At 40.3% G+C, this 21505-nt stretch overlaps 1 protein-coding gene across 14 annotated transcripts in view; it reads left to right on the forward strand.

Moving 5' to 3' along the window:
- The window catches only part of LOC137258274 (GATOR2 complex protein WDR59-like), a 66292-nt gene that overhangs the window by 14858 nt on the left and 29929 nt on the right, over positions 1-21505 (forward strand). For all 14 annotated transcript variants that reach the window (XM_067795887.1, XM_067795891.1, XM_067795888.1 and 11 more), the window contains exons 3-11: positions 2753-2897; positions 3468-3553; positions 4387-4467; positions 4695-4732; positions 4863-4951; positions 5602-5718; positions 5931-6008; positions 7459-7618; positions 7934-8013. In XM_067795887.1, coding sequence (XP_067651988.1) covers positions 2753-2897; positions 3468-3553; positions 4387-4467; positions 4695-4732; positions 4863-4951; positions 5602-5718; positions 5931-6008; positions 7459-7618; positions 7934-8013 — 874 coding nt within the window. The remainder of the gene's footprint in view (positions 1-2752; positions 2898-3467; positions 3554-4386; positions 4468-4694; positions 4733-4862; positions 4952-5601; positions 5719-5930; positions 6009-7458; positions 7619-7933; positions 8014-21505) is intronic.

The following is a 21505-nucleotide window of genomic DNA, read 5'->3' on the forward strand; positions in this document are numbered from 1 at the left end:
CTGGATATCCAGGTCAGTAGACTAACGCTTAGTTCCAAGGTATATCAGTGTGGTCAGTAGTCTGCATGGAAATGAATAAGGCAAGAGATGAAAGGACATGTGTTCTTGTATGTATTCCAAGAATTTCACTCACTTGGCAATGCAAAGCATGTGAAGAAGCCGGAAAAGAACAAATGAACAAGTGCACTTTCATGTGTTCCCATATTCATTACCATGAGTATATATTATTTTCATAGGAACAAATGAACCATTATAATATGAAAAGAGCCCCAGAGAGTTGGGAGAACCTGGAGAAACTGAGACTCAGACAAAAGGGGAAATGATGTAGTTCAGGGACTATGAGACAGACTGCCTGTTAAGCAGTCCTTGCTGCAAAGTGACACATCCACACAAGGAGGTGCACTTGTTTGTCTCAGTGATCACCTGAGTTTGGTTCCCCGCATGGGTACAATCTATAAATCCCAATCTTGATGTTTTTTATGCTATTTGAGTGCAGTGGTTCAAAAAGTGCCCATGAATCCTTACAGAACCAGATGATTGTGATTGATATTGTACGGAATGATGCATGCCCTCATGGCATAACACAGTTGGGCACTTCACCAAACCTGAAAAGTGTACTCATCTGTTACTTAGTGGGACCAAGTCACCTCAACTCATGATTGTATAAAACTTATTATTCTTGCATGGTTTATGATATATTCATGCAATTTTCCATGCTAAATTTTGTTCCAGCAGCATATTCATGACTTGCCAGAATTAATTGTAAAGTGTATGCTGTTACTGCATCCTACATACCTGGTGTCTGTGAGTACTGGTGTAGATCTATAGATCAAACTTTGCAATGACATTGGTAACATCTGTTCTGGATTTCCATGTTTGTGGCTGCTTGTCTTGAACATCCTCTAGCTAACAGACACAGCTTCCTGCTGGCCTTTGCTTGCTTCATAATGTAGCTGCAGTTGCCTACGATGGGAATTGGGAATTTCATGTTAGTACCAGACCTGTACAGGTAAATACCACACAGTTGATATATTTGCCGCCATTTGCGTTATGTTTACCATACTGACCACTGCATGTTGAGGGCTGCATTAACTGAGTGTTGATTTGTTCCATGTTATCAGGCTACTAACCTTTGAACTAGGTGGTTAACCTGATAATGTGTTGACTGAGGCTAAAGGGGTTGTTGCTTGGGATACTACAGAAATGTACCCCAGGATCTTTGCTGTATGGCATATCATGATACTGAAATGTGTCTGTGTTTGTTTATATTAGTAGGCAGCAAGCTTTTGTGAAGGTGATATGAAGTATTGCTTGTTCTGTAAGATGGAATATTTGTAGTACATTGGATTCACCAAACTGTACATTAATGCTAAGATTTTGCCATGGTTGGAATATATCAGATCTTCAGATGAACAGGTTTTGTGCACTGTTGATTTGCATTCTCATGTTTTATTTGAGGAGACTGCTGGTCCTCAAAGGTACATTTCTGTAGTCTGAGGAGAACCCCTTCAGCATGTTGTGACCGTTCTGTCATAAGAAGGTTTGTTTGCCATGTAATTTTTCCTGGATTTTCATCTCTAAAGTCCTGAAGAAGTTTATTAAAACTATCAACAACTATTGGTCAAGGTCTTTCTTGAGGTCATGAACTTAAAAAGAGGTTTGCTGGGCACCAGTAGAAGCTTTTACTGTTGTTCATTAATGATAAAAGGGAAAAATCTTATGTGTAGACATGAAAACCTTATCCAAAGTGATCACTGTTTGAAGCACACAGAACTGCCTTATGCTAACATTGGAAGCATGAGAATCACAGGAATATAGCAACACTGAAGTAAACATTGTAGTTGATGTTTGTGTTTGCAATGTTTTGGCATTGTCATAGTTTGAGACTTTGAGAAACAAAACTTGTCTTTGTCTCAGGGAAATGGAAGTGAGGTTTTTTGGTGTGTACACATGAAAGAAATAATCAAAGACACACAGAGTCACTTGTTCGTTGCAGAATGCCACACTCGTTGCTATTCCAGAATGAATACTTGTCATTTTGTTTCAAACATTTCTTTTGTTCTTATTTTGGTACATTTTATTTTGAAAACCATCTTTAATTTGATAAAGGTAGCATAGCAAAGGCCATGATCTCATGCGTGGTTGGAGTTATCTGCCCTTTCTATGTAATGCAAGCACACATACAGTACTCAAAGAGGATCCTGGACCTCCTTTCACAAAGCACTAAGCTGATCCTAAGTCAGTAAGGAAACCTTAGTGCTATGTTTTAGAATGGAAGTTAAGGTTGACATTAGTAAAGGTTGCTTTGGTGCTTTGGGAAAGGCTCTAGGGCTGGTTTGTGACATTCTGTCTGTTCATGGAGATATGTCATACAGTTGACAGATACAATAGATACCCTCGTGCATGTGTCTCCTGCTATATCCTGCATGCCTCTTCATATGATGTTACTCAAAGAGTGACATCTATGTTTCAATCTGTTTCTGGTTGTCAAACATGCAGGATCTTCTGTCTTAGTAATAATGTTCATCAACCATGCCACCCATTTTGCTTTTGCTTGAACATAATTCTAGCTTCAAGACTGCATGAATGCTGGTCACTAGTATTACTTACTTACTGACTGACTTATGTTGGTCACAGCAGTGACACCCTCACAAGAACACCTCTCGCAAATGTGGACACATTATGCATGTGTTGTGTGTCTCTGTTAACTGTGTGTCTGTGAGGTCATATCATGTTGTCTTTGTGTCTGCAGGAGACGAGCCCTGGCACTGGTAAACCTGTACGCGCCTAAACAGGAAGTGGTACGAATAGCGAGGCAAGCGGCACAGGCCAAGTGGGACATCAACTGTATTCAGTTCAACCCTCATGCCTGCAAGGCCAACATGTTCGTAACTGCTGTAAGTGATGGTTTCCGTTATGTGTTGTTTATGGCTCATTTTTACAGAAGTTTCACTTGAGGTTCACTTGAGCCAGGGGTAGAATAGGCCTTCAGTAACCCATGCTTGCCATAAAAGGCGACTCAGCTTGTCGTAAGAGGCAACTAACGGAATTGGGTGGTCAGACTAGCTGACTTGGTTGACACATGTCATCGGTTCCCAATTGCGCAGACCGATGATAATGTTGTTGATCACTGGATTGTCTGGTCCAGACTCGATTATTTACAGACCGCCGCCATATAGCTGGAATATTGCTGAGTGTGGCGTAAAACTAAACTCATTCACTCACTCACTTGAGCCATACTGAAACTAGATCGTGACAGTTGTTCAGAGTCTTCTGTCATCAGCTTAAGCTAGTTGTGTGTTAACTGATAGTGATGTTAAGGTGACACTGTGTGTTGACAAGTGTCAGTGGTGTCATCAAGATGACAATGTGTTAGTGGTGGACAAGCGTCGATGGTGTCATCAAGGTGACATTGTGTGTTAGTGGTGGACAAGTCGATTGTTTCAAGGTGACTGTGTGTGTTTCAGAGCAACCAGCGGCTGGAGGTGCTGCAGCTGTCCGGAGGTAACACAGACCACAGATGCTCTCTAAAGGCCCACACAAGGACAGTCAGGTATGGCATCCACGCTGTGTGTTTACCATGAGTTGAACTTCAAAGTATATCCACTGGTGGACCTATTTGGAACTTCTGTAAATGAGTGACTGAGTGTCGCATTTTACGTGTTTTCCCATTTGTCTACAAATCACAAAACTATGGTTGCAAAATTCCTTGACTCCAAATGCATCTTTTTTATTTCACTTTAAGTGATGCTTTGAGTGAGTGAGTGAGTTCAGTTTTACGTCGCACTGAGCAATATTCCAGCTATATGGTGGCGGTCTGTAAATAATCGAGTCTGGACTGGACAGTCCAGTGACCAACAATATGAGCATCAATCTGCGCAGTTGGGAACTGATGACATGTGTCAACTAAGTCAGCAAGTCTGACCACCCGATCCCGTTTGTCGCCTCTTATGACAAGCATAGTTGCCTTTTATGGCAAGGATGGGTTGCTGAAGGCCTATTCTACCCCGGACCTTCACGGGTCGTGGTGCTTTGAAGAGGAATTTAGTTTACATATATGTGGAATCTTGTCTTCACAAGCTTCAACAGGTTTTCATGGCTCTGTGAACCAAGTTCATGAGTATGGACAATTATTTGGGTAGTTCAAGCAAATAACAATGCAGAAGAATTTTTGCTGTTTTTTGTTAGGATAACCATAATTATATGTATTCATGTTCTTCTATAATCAGGTTGAAATTTGTGGTCATTTTGAAAGCTCCTTAATAATGTCATAAGTCAGATGCATAACAACCCTGAGGTGGAAGGCTTGTTTGCCAAGAGGCAGTCATCTGGTTGTTGTCCGTGTTATTGTTCACCATGTGGAGTTACTAGAGTGTTTTCTTGCAGTGATGTGGACTGGTCACCATTTGACGTCAATCAGCTGACATCGTGCTCAGTGGACACGTATACTTATCTGTGGGACATCAGGTAAACAAATAAAGTCATGATACCTACTACTGTTCATGTATCTGGTAATACCTGGCCCAGACTTGATTACATACAGAGTGCTGAATATTGCAGGTTGTTACTTTTATGCTTTTTTTTGTCTCCTTCCCATTTGGGGATGTTTTTTTCAATATTTCAGATATTTTTTGCTTCAAACATTCTCTAAGATATTTGTAAATAATTCATTTATATTTTGGTTTGTATTGCAGGGATCCAAAGAAGCCAGCTGCCACTTTTCAAAGTGTTGGTAAGGTTTATGAAAATGTTTTACAGATGATACATTTAATGATTTTAATGTCAGCATTATTAGGACCACAGTTTTGAAGTAGAGGGATTTATCTCTATACAAATGAAAGTGTTTTTTTTTCTGTCCTTAGCTGGTGCATCTCAAGTGAAGTGGAACAAAGTGGTGAACAACATGTTTGCTACAACACATGAAGGGGACATCAGGATATGGGACCCAAGGGTGAGTGGAGGTGTGGGGACATCAGGATAAGGGACCCAAGGGTGAGTAGAGGTGTGGGGACATCAGGATATGGGACCCAAGGGTGAGTGGAGGTGTGGGGACATCAGGATATGGGACCCAAGGGTGAGTAGAGGTGTGGGGACATCAGGATATGGGACCCAAGGGTGAGTAGAGGTGTGGGGACATCAGGATATGGGACCCAAGGGTGAGTGGAGGTGTGGGGACATCAGGATAAGGGACCCAAGGGTGAGTAGAGGTGTGGGGACATCAGGATATGGGACCCAAGGGTGAGTGGAGGTGTGGGGACATCAGGATAAGGGACCCAAGGGTGAGTAGAGGTGTGGGGACATCAGGATAAGGGACCCAAGGCTAAGTACAGGTCTGGGGTCATCAGTATATGGCCCTGCAGGGTGAGTAGAGGTGGAGCCTAACATCACTCATGACAGCATCCATCTGGCATGGTGACAGAGTCTCCACCATTTGAGTGCCAGAAGTCAGCATGACCGTTAACATCTCAAACTTTTCCGATACAGTTTCACACAACAGTCGATACATTCAGTTGGGGAATTCCACCTGGGCAAGGACATAACCTTTAAGCCAGACTCAAAATGAATTATTTTGTTCAAATTATCTTCTTGTTTGTTTTCCAGAAAGGCAACACACCTATCCAGTATATTGCTGCTCATCTGTCAAAAATTCACGGCTTGGACTGGAATCCAAACAACCAGTACAAACTGGTCACTGCCAGTCAAGACTGTTTTGTCAGAGTGAGTGTTGAGACTTGTTATTGTGTCCATAGTAGTGTGATATGTTTGCTTCTTACGGAAGATTTCAACATTAAGTTTTGATGAGATTTGAAGATGGTCAACTGAAGGTCAGTGGGATACATTTGTTATATAACAACAAAATTATTACTACTTGAAAAATGATTGTACAAAAATGGTTTGCAGGTACTTCGTCATGTCTGTTTGTGTTGTAGTTCTGGGACTGCACCAACCATCGCCGGAGTGAATTTACTCTCAACACAGGGTCACCAGTATGGAGGGCGCGTCTCACGGTATGACTACTTTGACAAATTTGTTTATGCCACTCTTAAGACACCATTTAATCAGATTAAAACCTTTTCTTCTCTTTTCTTACCCATATTTCTCTATGATGTTAAGAAATGAGACAAGACAGTTATTTTGATTGAGCTGTTTACCATTTGAAGTTGTGCATTCACTTGACTGGAAACAGTATGTGCACTGATACATAATGTGCAATCTATGCAACTTTGTAGGGTTGTTACATCGACCACTTGCTATGCTGACCCTAAAGAATATATATGGGAAGCAAAGTGATGGAACGTGTCATCTCAACAGTGTCACTGAGAGAGATGACCCATGCCTGGACAGTCTTTGGGGGTTATTACACAGTCGAAGTAAACTTGTGCTGTGTATTATCTGTTACACTGCTTATACTGAATCTGGCAAACTCTGGTAAAGGGAAGCATCAGCTCACCTTTTCAGTTAACAACACTGAGTAAACAGTCGTTGAAAATAGTGTTTTTGTCACTATTCAAGAATGTCAGCTTACAGAAATGTTAGCTGATGATAACCATGTCACCAGAAATTCCTAAGCGTATATGCTGCAGGTCAAATATCTGTGTTTTTTATGAATTTTCATTTGTTGAGAGATCAGTGTCAGTGACCAGGAATTTTGCAAGTCCTGCCAAATTGCAAACAGTAGCCATTGTCTGATTGGTTAAGTTCATCTGTCCGTCTTGCATTTGAGTGGAAGCGACCTTCTACCTGGGTTTGTTAGACTCATTATGGCAGTGTAACAAATAGTACTGAGCCTAAGCTGAATTAGACTGAATTATTACACTGATCAATGTCTCTTCAACATTGCTGACATCAGCCACAGTCACTTACAGTAAACTAGCGAACCCAAAGGGGTGATTGATTTAAATTCATTACAACCACAGTAATTTTTAAGTCGGAAAATTGAATTTCAACTGCTGTAATATACTACAGTTAGCCAGGACCCAAAAAAACCCAAAGTCCTAAGCTTGTTATGTTCCTCATTTCATGATAAGCATATTTGTTCTAAGGCAGTTTACTTACAAATACCGTGTCTTTACTCACTGACACACTCATTCATTCCTATTTCTTTACTCATTCAGGTTCTCACTCACTCACTCATATGTCTATGCTCATTCTTATCTGTAATGATATTTTGTCAGGTTCACATCTGTAATACTACATGGTATTCTTTGATGAAATTATGTTCATTAGCTAATCCCAAGTCCATTGCAATGTGTTGATAGCTCAATACCTATTTTTGTGTATCGACAGACAAATTACACACTCTCATGTTTGACTGATCTCTTCTTTGTGAATTGCTGTAATAATGGATATAGATGGATTTGTTTTTTCTAATTTGTGGGGCCCAGACTTTTTGCCATCTTTTGATTGAGTACACTGTTTTGATATCCATGTCATCATCATGAACGTTGTGTTGCACAGCCATTTGGTAATGGCCTGATGACAGTGGTAGTGCCTCAGTTGCGGAGAGGGGAGAACAAGCTCTACCTGTGGAACACCAGCAACCTCACACAGCCCATACACACCTTTGTTGGACACAAAGACGTGGTGCTCGAGTTCCACTGGAGGAAGCAGACAGAAGGTGAGGAGTAGATACTATTCTCAGACTATATCGTGTCTGCAGAACTGTTTCTGTTCATCAGTTTTTTACTGTTGATTTGATTTACTGGTCTTAACATTTATGTGAGCAGGATTTTACAATTAGACACCTATATAGAACCTACCAATTGCTTGAAGGCTGGCCCAGTATGTGGCCTGACATTCATATTGTAACTGCTTTCATATGTTAGACACAATTCAAAGTGAGAATAAAGACAAGGTTTTTGTGAAACTGACCTTGCACCTTACAGAAAACATTTGGAAAGAAATAATGAGAATGTTATCTCTTTGTTCCAAGGTGTGCGTGACCAGCAACTTGTCACTTGGTCTCGTGACCAGAGTCTTCGGATCTGGCGGATCGACTCAGCTCTACAAGAGGTCAGTACAGTTTTTGTACTCTGAAATTGCTGAAGAACGGATACCTGTTTGACATACCTTAAATACTTTACATTTATCCTGAAATTATGTAGTTCTGAGCTGGATGGTTAACTGACATAGCCATATAGTCCAGGAACTGTTTGTGTTTTTGCATTTTTCTTGTGTGGATGCAGTGCAGAGCTCGAGCTCTTTGGTTCTGCAGTTTGCTTGAAACAGTTTTGTCCCTTAGCAGCAGAAAAGACTCCTTTGTTTTTCAGTCTCATGGTCAGGCCCATCACCTGCTTGTTTGATCCACCCATGATGTGTGTTTCATCAAATGTTTCAGCATATATGACTATAACTGCATCAGGTTTTCCACTTTATCAAGTACACATGACATAGTGTTATTGAAGTACAGTCACAGGCAGCATTGAACCAAAAAACTCATTCAGTATAACAGAGAGCTTTCTTGACTTGGTCACACCATATAGACAGCTTTTGGTGAAAGGTGATCAGTGTGTGCTCAGTGTGTTATCGAGGTCACAGTACATTGCTTAGTACTGAAAAAGTGAGAGTTTTTTCTGAAATGTTTGGCGAGACCAGATAGACAGCAATTTGCAATATCTGGATGCACAACATACGTGAGTGTCACAGGTGTTATAAGGGTCTTTTCCTACGACAGCATGTGGTACACTCAGGTTGTGCCCCTCATGAGAGATCAACATCTTCAACTCAAGTTTATGTGTGCACTGAAAGAAACCCACATAAAATCCCTGAGTCTAGCAACTCCAGAACATCCCATGGCCTTGTTGTTTTACAGTTACAGTTGGAAATCTTTTCACTGTAATTGAGGTAGTAGAGCTGTGTATTGGCAAACAAATTGTATTGCAATAAATTGCAATTCAGGTACCTGTATTCTGATACAAACTGGGATAAATTGAGAACTTTTGATGTGAATGAAAAAATGTGTGGATTTAAATTTACCCAAGATATTGGTTCTCAGAAATAAGATATTGCAACACTTATCCTTTGCAAAGAGTATTGCGGTATAGCAGTAAAACTGCAGTCCTAATACTCAGTCTAATGTTTATTTGACTCCAATTCATAGATTCTTCCTATGATCAGGTGTTTGGTTTACTTAAATAGTGCTCACATAGTAAAAACATCAGATGAACACTTGCATTAATAAGGTGATGTATCAGTGTCATGATTTACTGAAAGTATTTGCTTTGTCCTTTCTTCCTTCACATGATAAATTACACTATGTAGACCTACACTACATTCATGTATCTAGTGCTCATTGAACTATGGGCTATGACATGCACCATTCCAGAAAGAAATAATCTACAGCATTAAAATCATTGATGTAGATTTGTCACCATTTTACAACAATCACATGACTTTTGGTGTGTAAAACGGAAATACCCAAAGATTTCCAAGTGTTACAATATTTACCAAATGCGTGTCAAAATACCATTTTTTTTATCAGTGTATTGCAATACGTATCATTAACAGTTTTTTTAGCAGTTATATGTATTTGTCCTTCACTTCTGACTATCAACCCATGAAGATCTGGGTTCGAAAGTGTTCATAAGAGGTGACTAAAGGATCTAATGGTCAAACTTGCTGACTTGATTGACACATATCATTCTATCCCAGTTGTGTAGATTGATGCTTGTGATGTTGATCACTGGATTGTCTGGTCCAGACTTGATTATTTACAGACCACAGTCATTTAGCTGGAATATTGCTGAGTGTAGTGTTAAACAACAAACCAACTAGTCACCTCTGACTATCAGTAAGGAGACATTACTGTCGTCATGGAGATGAAGACACAGACATATACTGTGACAATGGCTGGCATTGTCGACTGTGCTGGGGATAGTCGGTTTGGTTACACGTACATTATGAACAGTATATTTCAGTCATATATTCAGTCAGTTAAACAGTCAGATGGAACTATCACAGAATTAGATCTACAATCAATAAATAACACACTGAACTATACAGTGGTGTCAATATTAAAATGTGATGTGATACTATGTCAATTTCTGCTGGCTCAAAACTATTTTGTTCGTGGATGCAGCATGCTTGGGTCTACTGTTTTTGGTCTACATGGACAGTTTGTATATCCATGCCGTTACTTTGTGTAATCCATCTGCATTATATGAAAGACTACTGTCAGTCTCACCTTTATCAGGTTTACGTTGCAAACTGCATGTTTCGTTACCTGGAGCACTAGGAACCAGTATGACCTTGGCTGCATTCCTTATTACCATAACGACCCGAGAAGGTTCCGGGGTAGAATAGGCCTTCCGCAACCCATGCTTGTCATAAAAGGTGACTGTGCTTGTCGTAAGTGGCGGATCGGGTGGTCAGGCTCGCAGACTTGGTTGACACCTGTCATCGGTTCCCCACTGCGCAGATCGATGCTCATGTTGTTGATCCCTGGATTGTCTGGTCCAGATTATTTACAGACCGCCGCCATATAGCTGGAATATTGCTGAGTGCGGCATAAAACTCACTCACTCACTCACTCACTCACTCACTCACTCACTCACTCACTCACTCACTCACTCACTCACTCACATAACAGATAGGAACAAATTACAACTTACCCTGTGACGTGACTTTTGGTTATTTTTCGCCGTTTGAATAAGATATTTGTTTGAACTGTTCACAGTAACGGGATTGTCCTGCCTTGAAATTATGATTCCTCACTGACTGGTGTAACTACTCCCTGGTTTCACAGTCCGGCATCATTCAAGAAAGTGGTTATGATGTCTTCCCCTTCTTTTGTGATTTGTTAGTGAAAACACCAGATGGCAGCACCCTGTGCAACAAAGATAATATGACCCTAGAAGTATAGAGATAACTTCACATTCACTGTGGAAAAATAGGTTGATTCTAATTTCATATTGGAGCGAGCAGGTATAGAGGATCATGATGTATTTACAAACCTCATTGGTGGGAAAGTGGGAAAGAGACTTAGTTATCACCTTCAGTAAGATGTATATCATTGTAGGGCATCAATCTGGCCTACTTTTTTAGAAAAATATGAATTACTGACGTGGAAAAACCCTAAAATTAGCCCACGTAATAAATAACTGTTGATACAGATATTACATCAGACTTTTTCCAGTTATGTTTCATCCCAGAAATTGCGTAATTTCACTGAGCAATCTTAAACTGCTGGGAGAGAGGAAGGTCGCTGGTCCCATCCCCAGCTGTGATATACCAAAAGACATTAAAATATGGTACTTGTTGCTCCCTGTCTGGTCCTTGGCAATAATGGGTGCAACAAGGACTGGGCGACTTGGAGTCAGTGTAATGTGTCTGAGCCAGATGTTCATTGTGTATCATTAAGCTAGCACTCGAGAACGAGCTTAGTCTGATCTAGTAAAAGCAGCCGTACATACACTTAAGCATGTCATGATGCAAGGAAAATATTCTTAAGTACGACATTAAACGTGATCTCACCTCACTCTAATCCCTCCCAAGTTAATTCTGCTTGTGTAACAGTTATCTTTTATTGTTTTAACATAATTCACATTTTGTGCTTCAAGTTCAACCTTATGAATGCTGTGAACATTGTAAACTTAGTATATGAAAACCCATTATCCCCTGGAAGTTGCAGGGATATAGAAATAAGTTCAGTCCATCTGTGCGTTACACACTGTCCAGAGCATATCTCCTAAACTATTTGTGACAGCTTAACCAAACTTTGTACATGTCAACCAAGATCCCTAGATCATGCCATTTTTGGGGTTAGACCCAGATATGAAATTTATTTTTTGTTGTTTCCATGGAAACGTGACTTTGACTGTGGTTATGAGGATATCTCCTAAACTATACAGTCGAACATGGAGCATGACCCATACATGTGCCATTTGATGCTACATCCAGATAGGAATGATGTTTTTTGCTGTTTCCATGGAAACATGACTTGAGCTGTAACTATGAGGGTATACTCTTGTGCAGAGCAGATCTTTGTATCATCTCTTCTCCAAACTATAGATAAATTTAAGACACAAATGGTAACTCACCGATATACTCTTTTACGGTATATGCCAAGTTACAGCTCAACCATGTACACTTTTAAGGCATACGTCAAGCTACGTGATTTAACCGTAATCACTTAACTGACGAATTAAATGTTCTAGATCTAATTAACTAACCTAACTAAACAGTTTACTAATCTAAACTAACTGACATGCTAACTAGCAAATTAAACTAACTAAACTCAGCTAATGACATCTGACATGATGCAAAATGTCCAGTTGGAAACTGGCCCTGTCTTCCACTCTGATCACACAGTCATACTGTTGTGGCACAAATACAGGTCTGTGGTAATATCGGGAATGGTACCATAATATAGTCCATGAATGCACACATGATGAAACGCCCAATGTATCAGCTGGAAAGGGCAATCCACAAGGCTGCCTGTATACATGATCATCACATACTTGTATAAGTCACATAGATACAAAGTGTCACGATTCACTTGAGGTAATTATCAATTGGCTACTACAGGCTAGCACAGCTACCTATGACATGATGAGATGATCACTCACACTTGTGAGGTTCCAGTGTAGGGTGATGTTATTTCCGAGATGTCCTCAAAACAGTCCGACATCCCATCCCACCAGGGATGCCACTGTGACAGAGGTGTTCCTCTGTGGTAGATAAGGGACGAACACTTGAGAGGGTTTCCAGGGATTTATTCCGGCGCTGGTAGCGTGGGATATGGAGATCCCAAGTTGGCTGTCAGTCCAGATAACTGAACTAACAAAAAATGCCCTGAATGATTAAATAGACATAAATTACTACATGTCTTTCATATATGCAATACATATCATGCATTCAGTATGATTAACACTTTACTATTGAAAGGTCTGATAACTGCCAATTACGCAGATTTAAGCAAAGACATGTACTCTCATCTTTTTTCACATAAATGGACCTGTGAAGGTCCGGGTTAGAATAAGAATTAGAAATGATAAAGTTGGTTTATACCTAAGTTTAAAATAATGAAGTTTAACACATTAAAATGACATTTATTTACGCACTATTACTCATAGATAGGTCTGGTTTTCTTCTGGTGCTTTTGGTAGTTCCGCATTTCTGAATAAAAATATTTTGCGTTTTCATGGCAGCAAGTTTGACTCAAACTGAAATTAGTGGCAGTGCTCTTTTCCAGAGCAGAACTGTAAGACCTTTCAAAACTCTCCTTCCACTTGGTTGACACATATGATTGTATCCCATATTTGGGATATAGTAGTGTATGTCATGCCATATATAGTAGTGTTAGCATCTTTTACCATGCCATAGCTTACATTAATAATAAAGAAGCTGTTTAATTACTACTTTTCTGCTTGCAGCAAATATCTAAGCAGACAGTTGTTCATTTTAGTTGTATTCAATTTCTGCTGCAGATATTTCGGAATGTGTGTTTAAATGAGCGAATACTTGCTCTGGGCTATTTCTTGCCCCTTTTTCATCACCTAAAGAAGGGGCAAGAAGTAGCCCAGAAACGTCGTGTTAGACAATAAAAAGAAGTTTTCATCCATATACTTGCCTTGTTATATTCATTATGTTCATTTGGCCACCTGCATTCACATTTGCATAATGAGAATAAATATATTGATTGATTTGTCAATGATTTCCTGGTGAGAATCATGTTTTTCATTTGGCCACCTGCATTCACATATGCATAATGAGAATGAATAAACTGATTGATTTGACAATGATTTCCTGGTGAGAATCATGTTTTTCACAGCCCAACCTGTATTGCAAGTCGGCTTAAATGATAAGTAAAATGGTTTCCCTACAAACAGCCTAGCCTCTGTACTGCTGGAGACCTGCTGCAGTGAGACACTCAGTCCTGAAAGGGAACCTCAATTACCAGTGAAAAGATTAGAGTAATGTATGCAATTATTTGCATCAGTTAGACATTGAAAGATGACATATAATTGAATTTGCATGTGACATTAAGGTCTGGTGTAGCACGTGGAAAGAGACTGGGTTCCAGTACACCAACGAAAGGTAACCCTTATATCCACCCACCTGAAGGTACACATGACACGACATCATTATTATCTTTTGTGTATAGTACATATTTTGCTGCACCACTACACCTGTGAAGAAGCAGCTTTCAGACAGTTATTGACATACACCTGTAACGCATCAGTGATGTCATTTGTTTAATGCATTGCATAATTTTGTATTCAGATACCTATTTCTTTTCCCTAAAGGTCATAGACAAATGCATGCTCATTTCAGGAAAATATTCACATGTTTCATAAGTAGATTTCTGCTCCATAAGATTCATGTGTAAGTCAGATATCATGACAGATTAGTATATATGATTTGTTAAGTGAAATGTTGGATTGAGAAGGACATTTCAGTCCTTTGTTATATATACTAGCAGACTAATACCTATCAGCCCTTACCGCTAGAAATAGTTTTAACTGAGTTCATTCTTTTGATCAAACTTATGTTTCACAGAACCTGTAGGAATAGACTAACAAGGTGATTGAGGCAGGACAGGTAACCAGTAGCCAGTGTAGGATCAGACTATCAAGGTGATTGAGGCAGGACAGGTAACCAGTAGCCAGTGTAGGATCAGACTAACCAGGTGATGTAGGCTGGACAGGTCACCAGTAGCCAGTGTAGGATCAGACTATCAAGGTGATTGAGGCAGGACAGGTCACCAGTAGCCAGTGTAGGATCAGACTAACCAGGTGATGTAGGCAGGACAGATCACCAGTAGCCAGTGTAGGATCAGACTATCAAGGTGATTGAGGCAGGACAGGTCACCAGTAGCCAGTGTAGGATCAGACTAACAAGGGGATAAATTGTCAATTGTTTGGGAGTTGTTTGAACACCTGGCATGATGAACCATGAAAACATAATGGTCACCTATAAACATTCACAGACTTGGTGATGTGTGTAAAGGTTCATGGAAATGTTTGTATGAAACAAAGGCAATAAAAGCACTGGTATACATGGTTTATATCAGGGTCCACTTGTACCACTGCAACAAACATAACAACAGTGACTGTTGAACAACATTGTCTCGGATCTGCTCAATTCTTAGTCACTTTGAACCACAGCATGTTTATTGTAGGTAAATTATTGATGTGTTTGTGTCACTGTGACAGTGAACAATGAAAGTTACTGGCATCCACTGCTACGAGATGTATGTCCTTGCTTGTGGGCATCATGCTTGGTGAGAGACCCTTATGTTCAGGCTTAACTGGACCTGATCTACTATCAATGACAACATTGACAGCAGCTGTCTTCAAACTCAGTTGGTATCCGTTTATGTATACTGACAAGTTACATATAATTTCATCTGTTAAAATCAATATTACTATGACAAATGAGAATTTTAGGCTACATTGAAGTTGTTACAGAATGCTCATAAAGGGGGATCATTTTCCTCTGCACTCACTCACTCACTCACTCACTCACTCACCAGATTCAAAGCGTGTATTTTTCTTGTTTTGTGGACCTTCTCCCTCCTGCAGCCTGTTTGACAGTAGGCAGTGTAGATGGATGGATGATGAGGCATATCAGTTCCCAGTGGCTCTCCCTTTATTGACAGGTGTCAGCTAGTTGATGCAAGCAATATGCCAGTAAAACTGATGATGCCTTCATTAAACATAAATCTGATATGCCAATAAGGTTTCATTTCAATGAACTAAGTGGAGCATGACGAGAATTATCGCTTCTCCCATGCAGTTTGCTAGCTCCAATCAACATGCCAGTTACATGCATTAGACAGTGCAGCGTGTGTTAGTGATAGGAGGACTGTGTATGATGAAGCCAACGAATCACATGATGTGTGCAGGCTGTCTGGTTGACCTAGTTCCATTTCACGGCTCACTGAGCCCACAGTGAGCAGTCAGCCATATAGAACCAGCCTTCTCTGGGACTGCTTCTAGAATCCATTTGTTCAGGAGCCACGCTCAGCAAGGGGGTGTCATCATTCTACTGTCAGGTTTAATCACAGTGTTTACACTCACCTACATAAGGATACTGCAGCCTATGTTTATGGAAGGTAAATATTTTTCATTTCGCCTTGTTTATGCTCACGTTGTAATGGTTGACATACATGTATAATATGCTTATGCTATACTGTTTTCACTATTTTGTATGCTACAGTTGCATTGAAGATTGTTACGTTGTAGTTAACTTTTTACGATGCATTCAACAGCGTGGATGAATGTCAGCTGAGAGGTAAGCTTGTGTCATTGACTGGCTGAGTGTGTGGGAGGATATCACTAACAGCACTCCCTCCCTTCAAATTGCCTGGCTTAGCTTCTCAACACTTGTATATTTAGATCCCAGTTCACCTGTTTTCAGTGTTTTTGTACTCTTTCTGAATGTTTATATATAGATGGATGTAAACTTATGTGTATTTATGTTTGTGAGATATCTTAGTTTCATTGAATATGGATTTGTTTTTATCTGATACTTGCTTCCTCTAGAAACTGATAGCATTGTAGGTCTAATTTTGGTAAAGGGTGTATAGAGAAAACAATTCCTCAGGATTTTGTTTCTCAGTGAATCAGATGGGGAAGGTAGGTACATTATTCATAGTGTATACTGGGTCTTATTAAAATTCTGTCCTCTTTCACTCAATTCAACACATTATTGAAAGGTGTCTCTTTTTGTATGTCTTTATCAAAGAGGAAGTAACTATCCTTGGCTGAACTCTATTGCCAATGACAAAAGGGGAAATGTGTGTCTTGCTGTATGGTGTTCCATGCTACACTGGATACAATAGAGTGACAGCAGATTTATACAGTCAGCACAGCCTACACAAAGCCAGTGTATGCACCATGTAGGCCTATACATATGCTTCATTACTCTCAGTTCTAAGAAGCCTGATTCCATGAAGCATGTTTAGAGAGAAGTGTTTCTGGACAGCTGCACATTCTGCACCCAACAGACTGTTTCCAACAACAACTCCTTGATGAAGTGTTTTTATGTCTTGGCTCATATTTAGACCTACATAAATAACAACCTTCATTCCTCCATGCTTGACCTAAGTCAAGTGGAAGAGTTGACTTGCCAATGCAGTGAAGTCATATGTTAAATCCCTGCTGTTACACAGCTTTTCAATGCACCTGTTGTCTCATGTTGCATTAGTCAAACCTCATTTAGGAATACTTGAAGAATTCAGCAGGTCATATCTCCATATCTGGAAGCCTGCTATATGTCAGTAATGTGACAGTCACTGTTTATTTAGTCACCTTGTTTTGCTGCTCTAGTTCCTTGTTTGTATATTGAGCTCCCAAATTTCAGCAGAAGACAGGAGCATGAAAGTTTGCCGCATAGGGGTGTTGTGTCCCTTTGGTGTGCCAGGAACTACTTATTTTGATTTGATTTCCCAAACTGCCTTGATAATGTTGTTTGGTTTGTCTGCACCCTTCTATTCTCAAGAAAGGGGTGATGGGTAGCCTGGTGGTAAAAAAAATTTGTTTATCATGTCAGCAACATGGGTTCGAAGTCCATGGGTATAATGTGTGCAGCCCATTTCTGGTGCCCCCACCATGATATTGCTGGAATAGTGCTGAAAGTGAAGTAAAACTCCCTCACTCACTTTGCTCATGGGTTTGTCAGCATTGTAAATATCTGCAGTGTTCATCTCTTCAGTGTTTACTTCCACATCAAGTTTGTTAAGTTCTTATTCTACAGGTCTATTTATTATTGGATGTCTCATCCTCATTTAGTATTTATGTACTCCATGTCCAAAGATAGAGTATTGTATATGTCCAAAGTGCTCACAACAATCATATATATGTAACAGAGAGGGTGTATAGTTCATTTATGCAGTTTTATTATCTTTATTATGCAGTATACTGGAGTCAAGTTTGCAAATGCTATGCTCACATTCTGTCAGTACATGAAGACATGTCAGCTTCCGAACATGTATATCTATATGCTGTTCCTTGATAAGAATATTCCTGTTTGCATGGATAGTTATGGCCCCACTACTCCTTGACCTATAAAGGAATACATGCAGCATGTGTATTCCAAGTATTGATTCCCGATCAGAAAATCAATTCCAGTTGTAGCTACATCCCAAGGTCAGTCATTGCTAGAAAGAGGCGAAATGCTATCATTATTCACTGTTCCCTCCTTACATCCATGGCTCATCAACTGCCTTCAAACCCAGCCTGAAGCCACACCCATATAATCCACTGGTGGTCTTCCGGCACTGATCCTTTGGGACAGCTTAATGACTCCACTGTGTTGTGTTTGGCTGGAGAGCAGAAGGCCAGTGTTTCAATACCCAGGTCATGCCATACCAAATACCCACAACGTCAACTGTGGCCACACCCATCACCCACAGTGTCACCTATGGCCAAATCATCTCCCTACCCATACTTTCGACCCCACCCATGCTATTAGCCTTAACCCATCCCTCCCTATACATTCTGACACTTTCACTATGCTTCATCCCAGATCACACTGGCCAGTGATGCTGTTAGACTAATGCTTAGTCCCTGAATATAACAAACAAATCCTCTGAAACTGAAAAGAAACACCAGGAAAACCAGAAATTCAGAACCTGGGGAAATCTAGACTTGCTTCATTTATAGCTTTAGTATTGCAGAGAGGGCTAGGAAGTAGGGAAAATATTGAGGTTCTGGGACTGTGAGACTGACTACCCCAGTATGGAGTTTTGAGCAGTACCACTGTCAAGCTCACTAGGAGTGTGGCACTGATACAATCTGTTCAGTGACAGGTGTGTACAATCTGTTCAATTGACAGGTGTGTCAGCTGTAAAAACATATTTATGTGCAGCCAATCAATAGTGTTTATAGTTAGTGCAAATAGTATTAAGTCCACAGGTAGGTGAACCTTGTCATGAGTTTGATGATAAGTCCACCTTTAGGGACCAAGACCATCTGTGGAAATTCAAATGCAGATTTCTTCTTAGTGTGAATCATTTTGACAAGGGGCTTCTCATAATGTAACCTTTGCTGAGGTAAAACTCAGCTCCCATTTGTTAACATTGCACAAAGGTTGCCTTAGTGACTTACAATCACCTTCTTGTATTTGTGAAAGGAGGACCAGATGGCCAATATGGCTATTGATTTGAGATAACCTAAAAGAGGCGTTGAAAATACTCAAATGTACTGTAGGTAAGCTGATATCATAGATTGACCGAGGTCCTATAAAGGGAACACTATAGTGTAAAGTTGCTGTAAAGGGGAACACTCCAGTGTAAAGCTGCTGTAAAGGAAAACACTTCAGTGTAAAGTTGCTATAAAGAACACTCCACAGTACGGTTGCTGTAAAGGAGAACACTCCAGTGTAATGTTGCTTTGAAGAACACTCCAGTGTAAGGATGCTGTAAAGGAGAGCATTCCAGTGTAAGGTTGCTGTAAAGGAGAACACTCCAGTGTAAGGTTGCTATAAAGGAGAACGCTTCAGTGTAAGATTGCTTTAAAGGAGAACACTCCAGTGTAATGTTGCTGTAAAGGAGAACACTCCAGTGTAAGATTGCTTTGAAGGAGAACACTCCAGTGTAAGGTTGCTTCGAAGGAGAACCCTCCAGTGTAATGTTGCTGTAAAGGAGAACACTCCAGTGTAATGTTGCTTTTAAGTGGAACACTCCAGTGTAATGTTGCTGTAAAGGAGAACACTCCAGTGTAAGGTTTCTATAAAGTAGAACACTCCAGCTTAAGGTTGCTATAAAGGAGAACATTCGGGAGTGATGTTGCTGTGAAGGAGAACACTCCAGTTTAATGTTGCTCTAAAGGAGAACACTCCAGTGTAAGGTTGCTATAAAGGAGAACGCTTCAGTGTAAGATTGCTTTAAAGGAGAACACTCCAGTGTAATGTTGCTGTAAAGGAGAACACTCCAGTGTAAGGTTGCTTTGAAGGAGAACACTCCAGTGTAAGGTTGCTTTGAAGGAGAACTCTCCAGTGTAATGTTGCTGTAAAGGAGAACACTCCAGTGTAAGGTTGCTTCGAAGGAGAACCCTCCAGTGTAATGTTGCTGTAAAGGAGAACACTCCAGTGTAATGTTGCTTTTAAGTGGAACACTCCAGTGTAATGTTGCTTTGAAGTGGAACACTCCAGTGTAATGTTGCTGTAAAGGAGAACACTCCAGTGTAAGGTTTCTATAAAGTAGAACACTCCAGCTTAAGGTTGCTATAAAGGAGAACATTCGGGAGTGATGTTGCTGTGAAGGAGAACACTCCAGTTTAATGTTGCTCTAAAGGAGAACACTCCAGTGTAAGGTTTCTATAAAGGAGAACATTCCAGTGTAAAGTTGCTGTGAAGGAGAACACTCCAGTGTAATGTTGCTGTAAAGGAGGACACTCCAGTGTAATAGTGATTAATGTAATGTAATCTGGCTGTCAGCCGTGGTGTTAATTACATCTATCAATATGAATCTTTGAAATAGAATATGTATGGGTATTTGTTGAAACATGAGTGTCATGTGTCACCAGGTGGTGCATAATACATGGCTCACACTGTGTGTGATACTGCATCATGTCAACTAGGTATTGTAAGTCATGTATATTGGTATTGTCATTTAGATTAATATTGATCAACAGAGGATCTCAAACACCAGTAATTGGTTTTGTAGGAGCTATTGTTTATTGCCTGTCTAATCATTTTTCTGGGGGTGCTGCCAATATTCCCAGTAATGGATACTTTCCACACTGTCTCACATACTTTCACAGGAAGTACTATGTAATGACTGAGATGGAATTAACTAAAACTGATCTTTGGAAATCTTTCCTGATGATTGTCTTTTTCCAGTGATTTTTTATTTGTACGAGAAGAACTTATTCTTTCAAATGAATGGAAGTGGGAATGCTTATATTTTGTGCTAGATGGATGTCTGATAGAAACCTTCCTAATGCCTCTAACCTCATGTTCTAACCAACACAGTATGAGCACACTGTTTATAGAATGTGTGCTTGCAGCAAACTGACTGAAACAAATAACAGTGAATGTTGTGATGCCTCAAGGCATGCAAACATTGCAGTATTGTTGTCTGTGTTTCATTTAGGTTGTCATGCTCACTTGTCAATCATTGAAAATATCACTGTGTAGTTTACGGCTTTCAGTGTCCATGAATGAGAGGACCGTTGTCCTTCATTGTGCTTGTGATCTCACACATAAGGACATTCCCAGTACCTCTGTCCTCACACATGTAGGGCATCCAAGTACCCCTGGCCTCCCTCATGTAGGGGTTCCCATTACCTCTGACCTCATTCATGTAGGACATCCAAGTACCCCTGGCCTCCCTCATGTAGGGGTTTCCATTACCTCTGACCTCACACATGTAGGGCATCCAAGTACCCCTGGCCTCCCTCATGTAGGGGTTCCCATTACCTCTGACCTCATTCATGTAGGACATCCAAGTACCCTTGGCCTCACACATGTAGGGGTTCCCATTACCTCTGACCTCATTCATGTAGGACATCCAAGTACCCTTGGCCTCACACATGTAGGGGTTCCCATTACCTCTGAC

This window comes from Haliotis asinina, chromosome 12 (assembly GCF_037392515.1).
Source record: "Haliotis asinina isolate JCU_RB_2024 chromosome 12, JCU_Hal_asi_v2, whole genome shotgun sequence".
Taxonomy (NCBI): Eukaryota; Metazoa; Mollusca; class Gastropoda; order Lepetellida; family Haliotidae; genus Haliotis; species Haliotis asinina.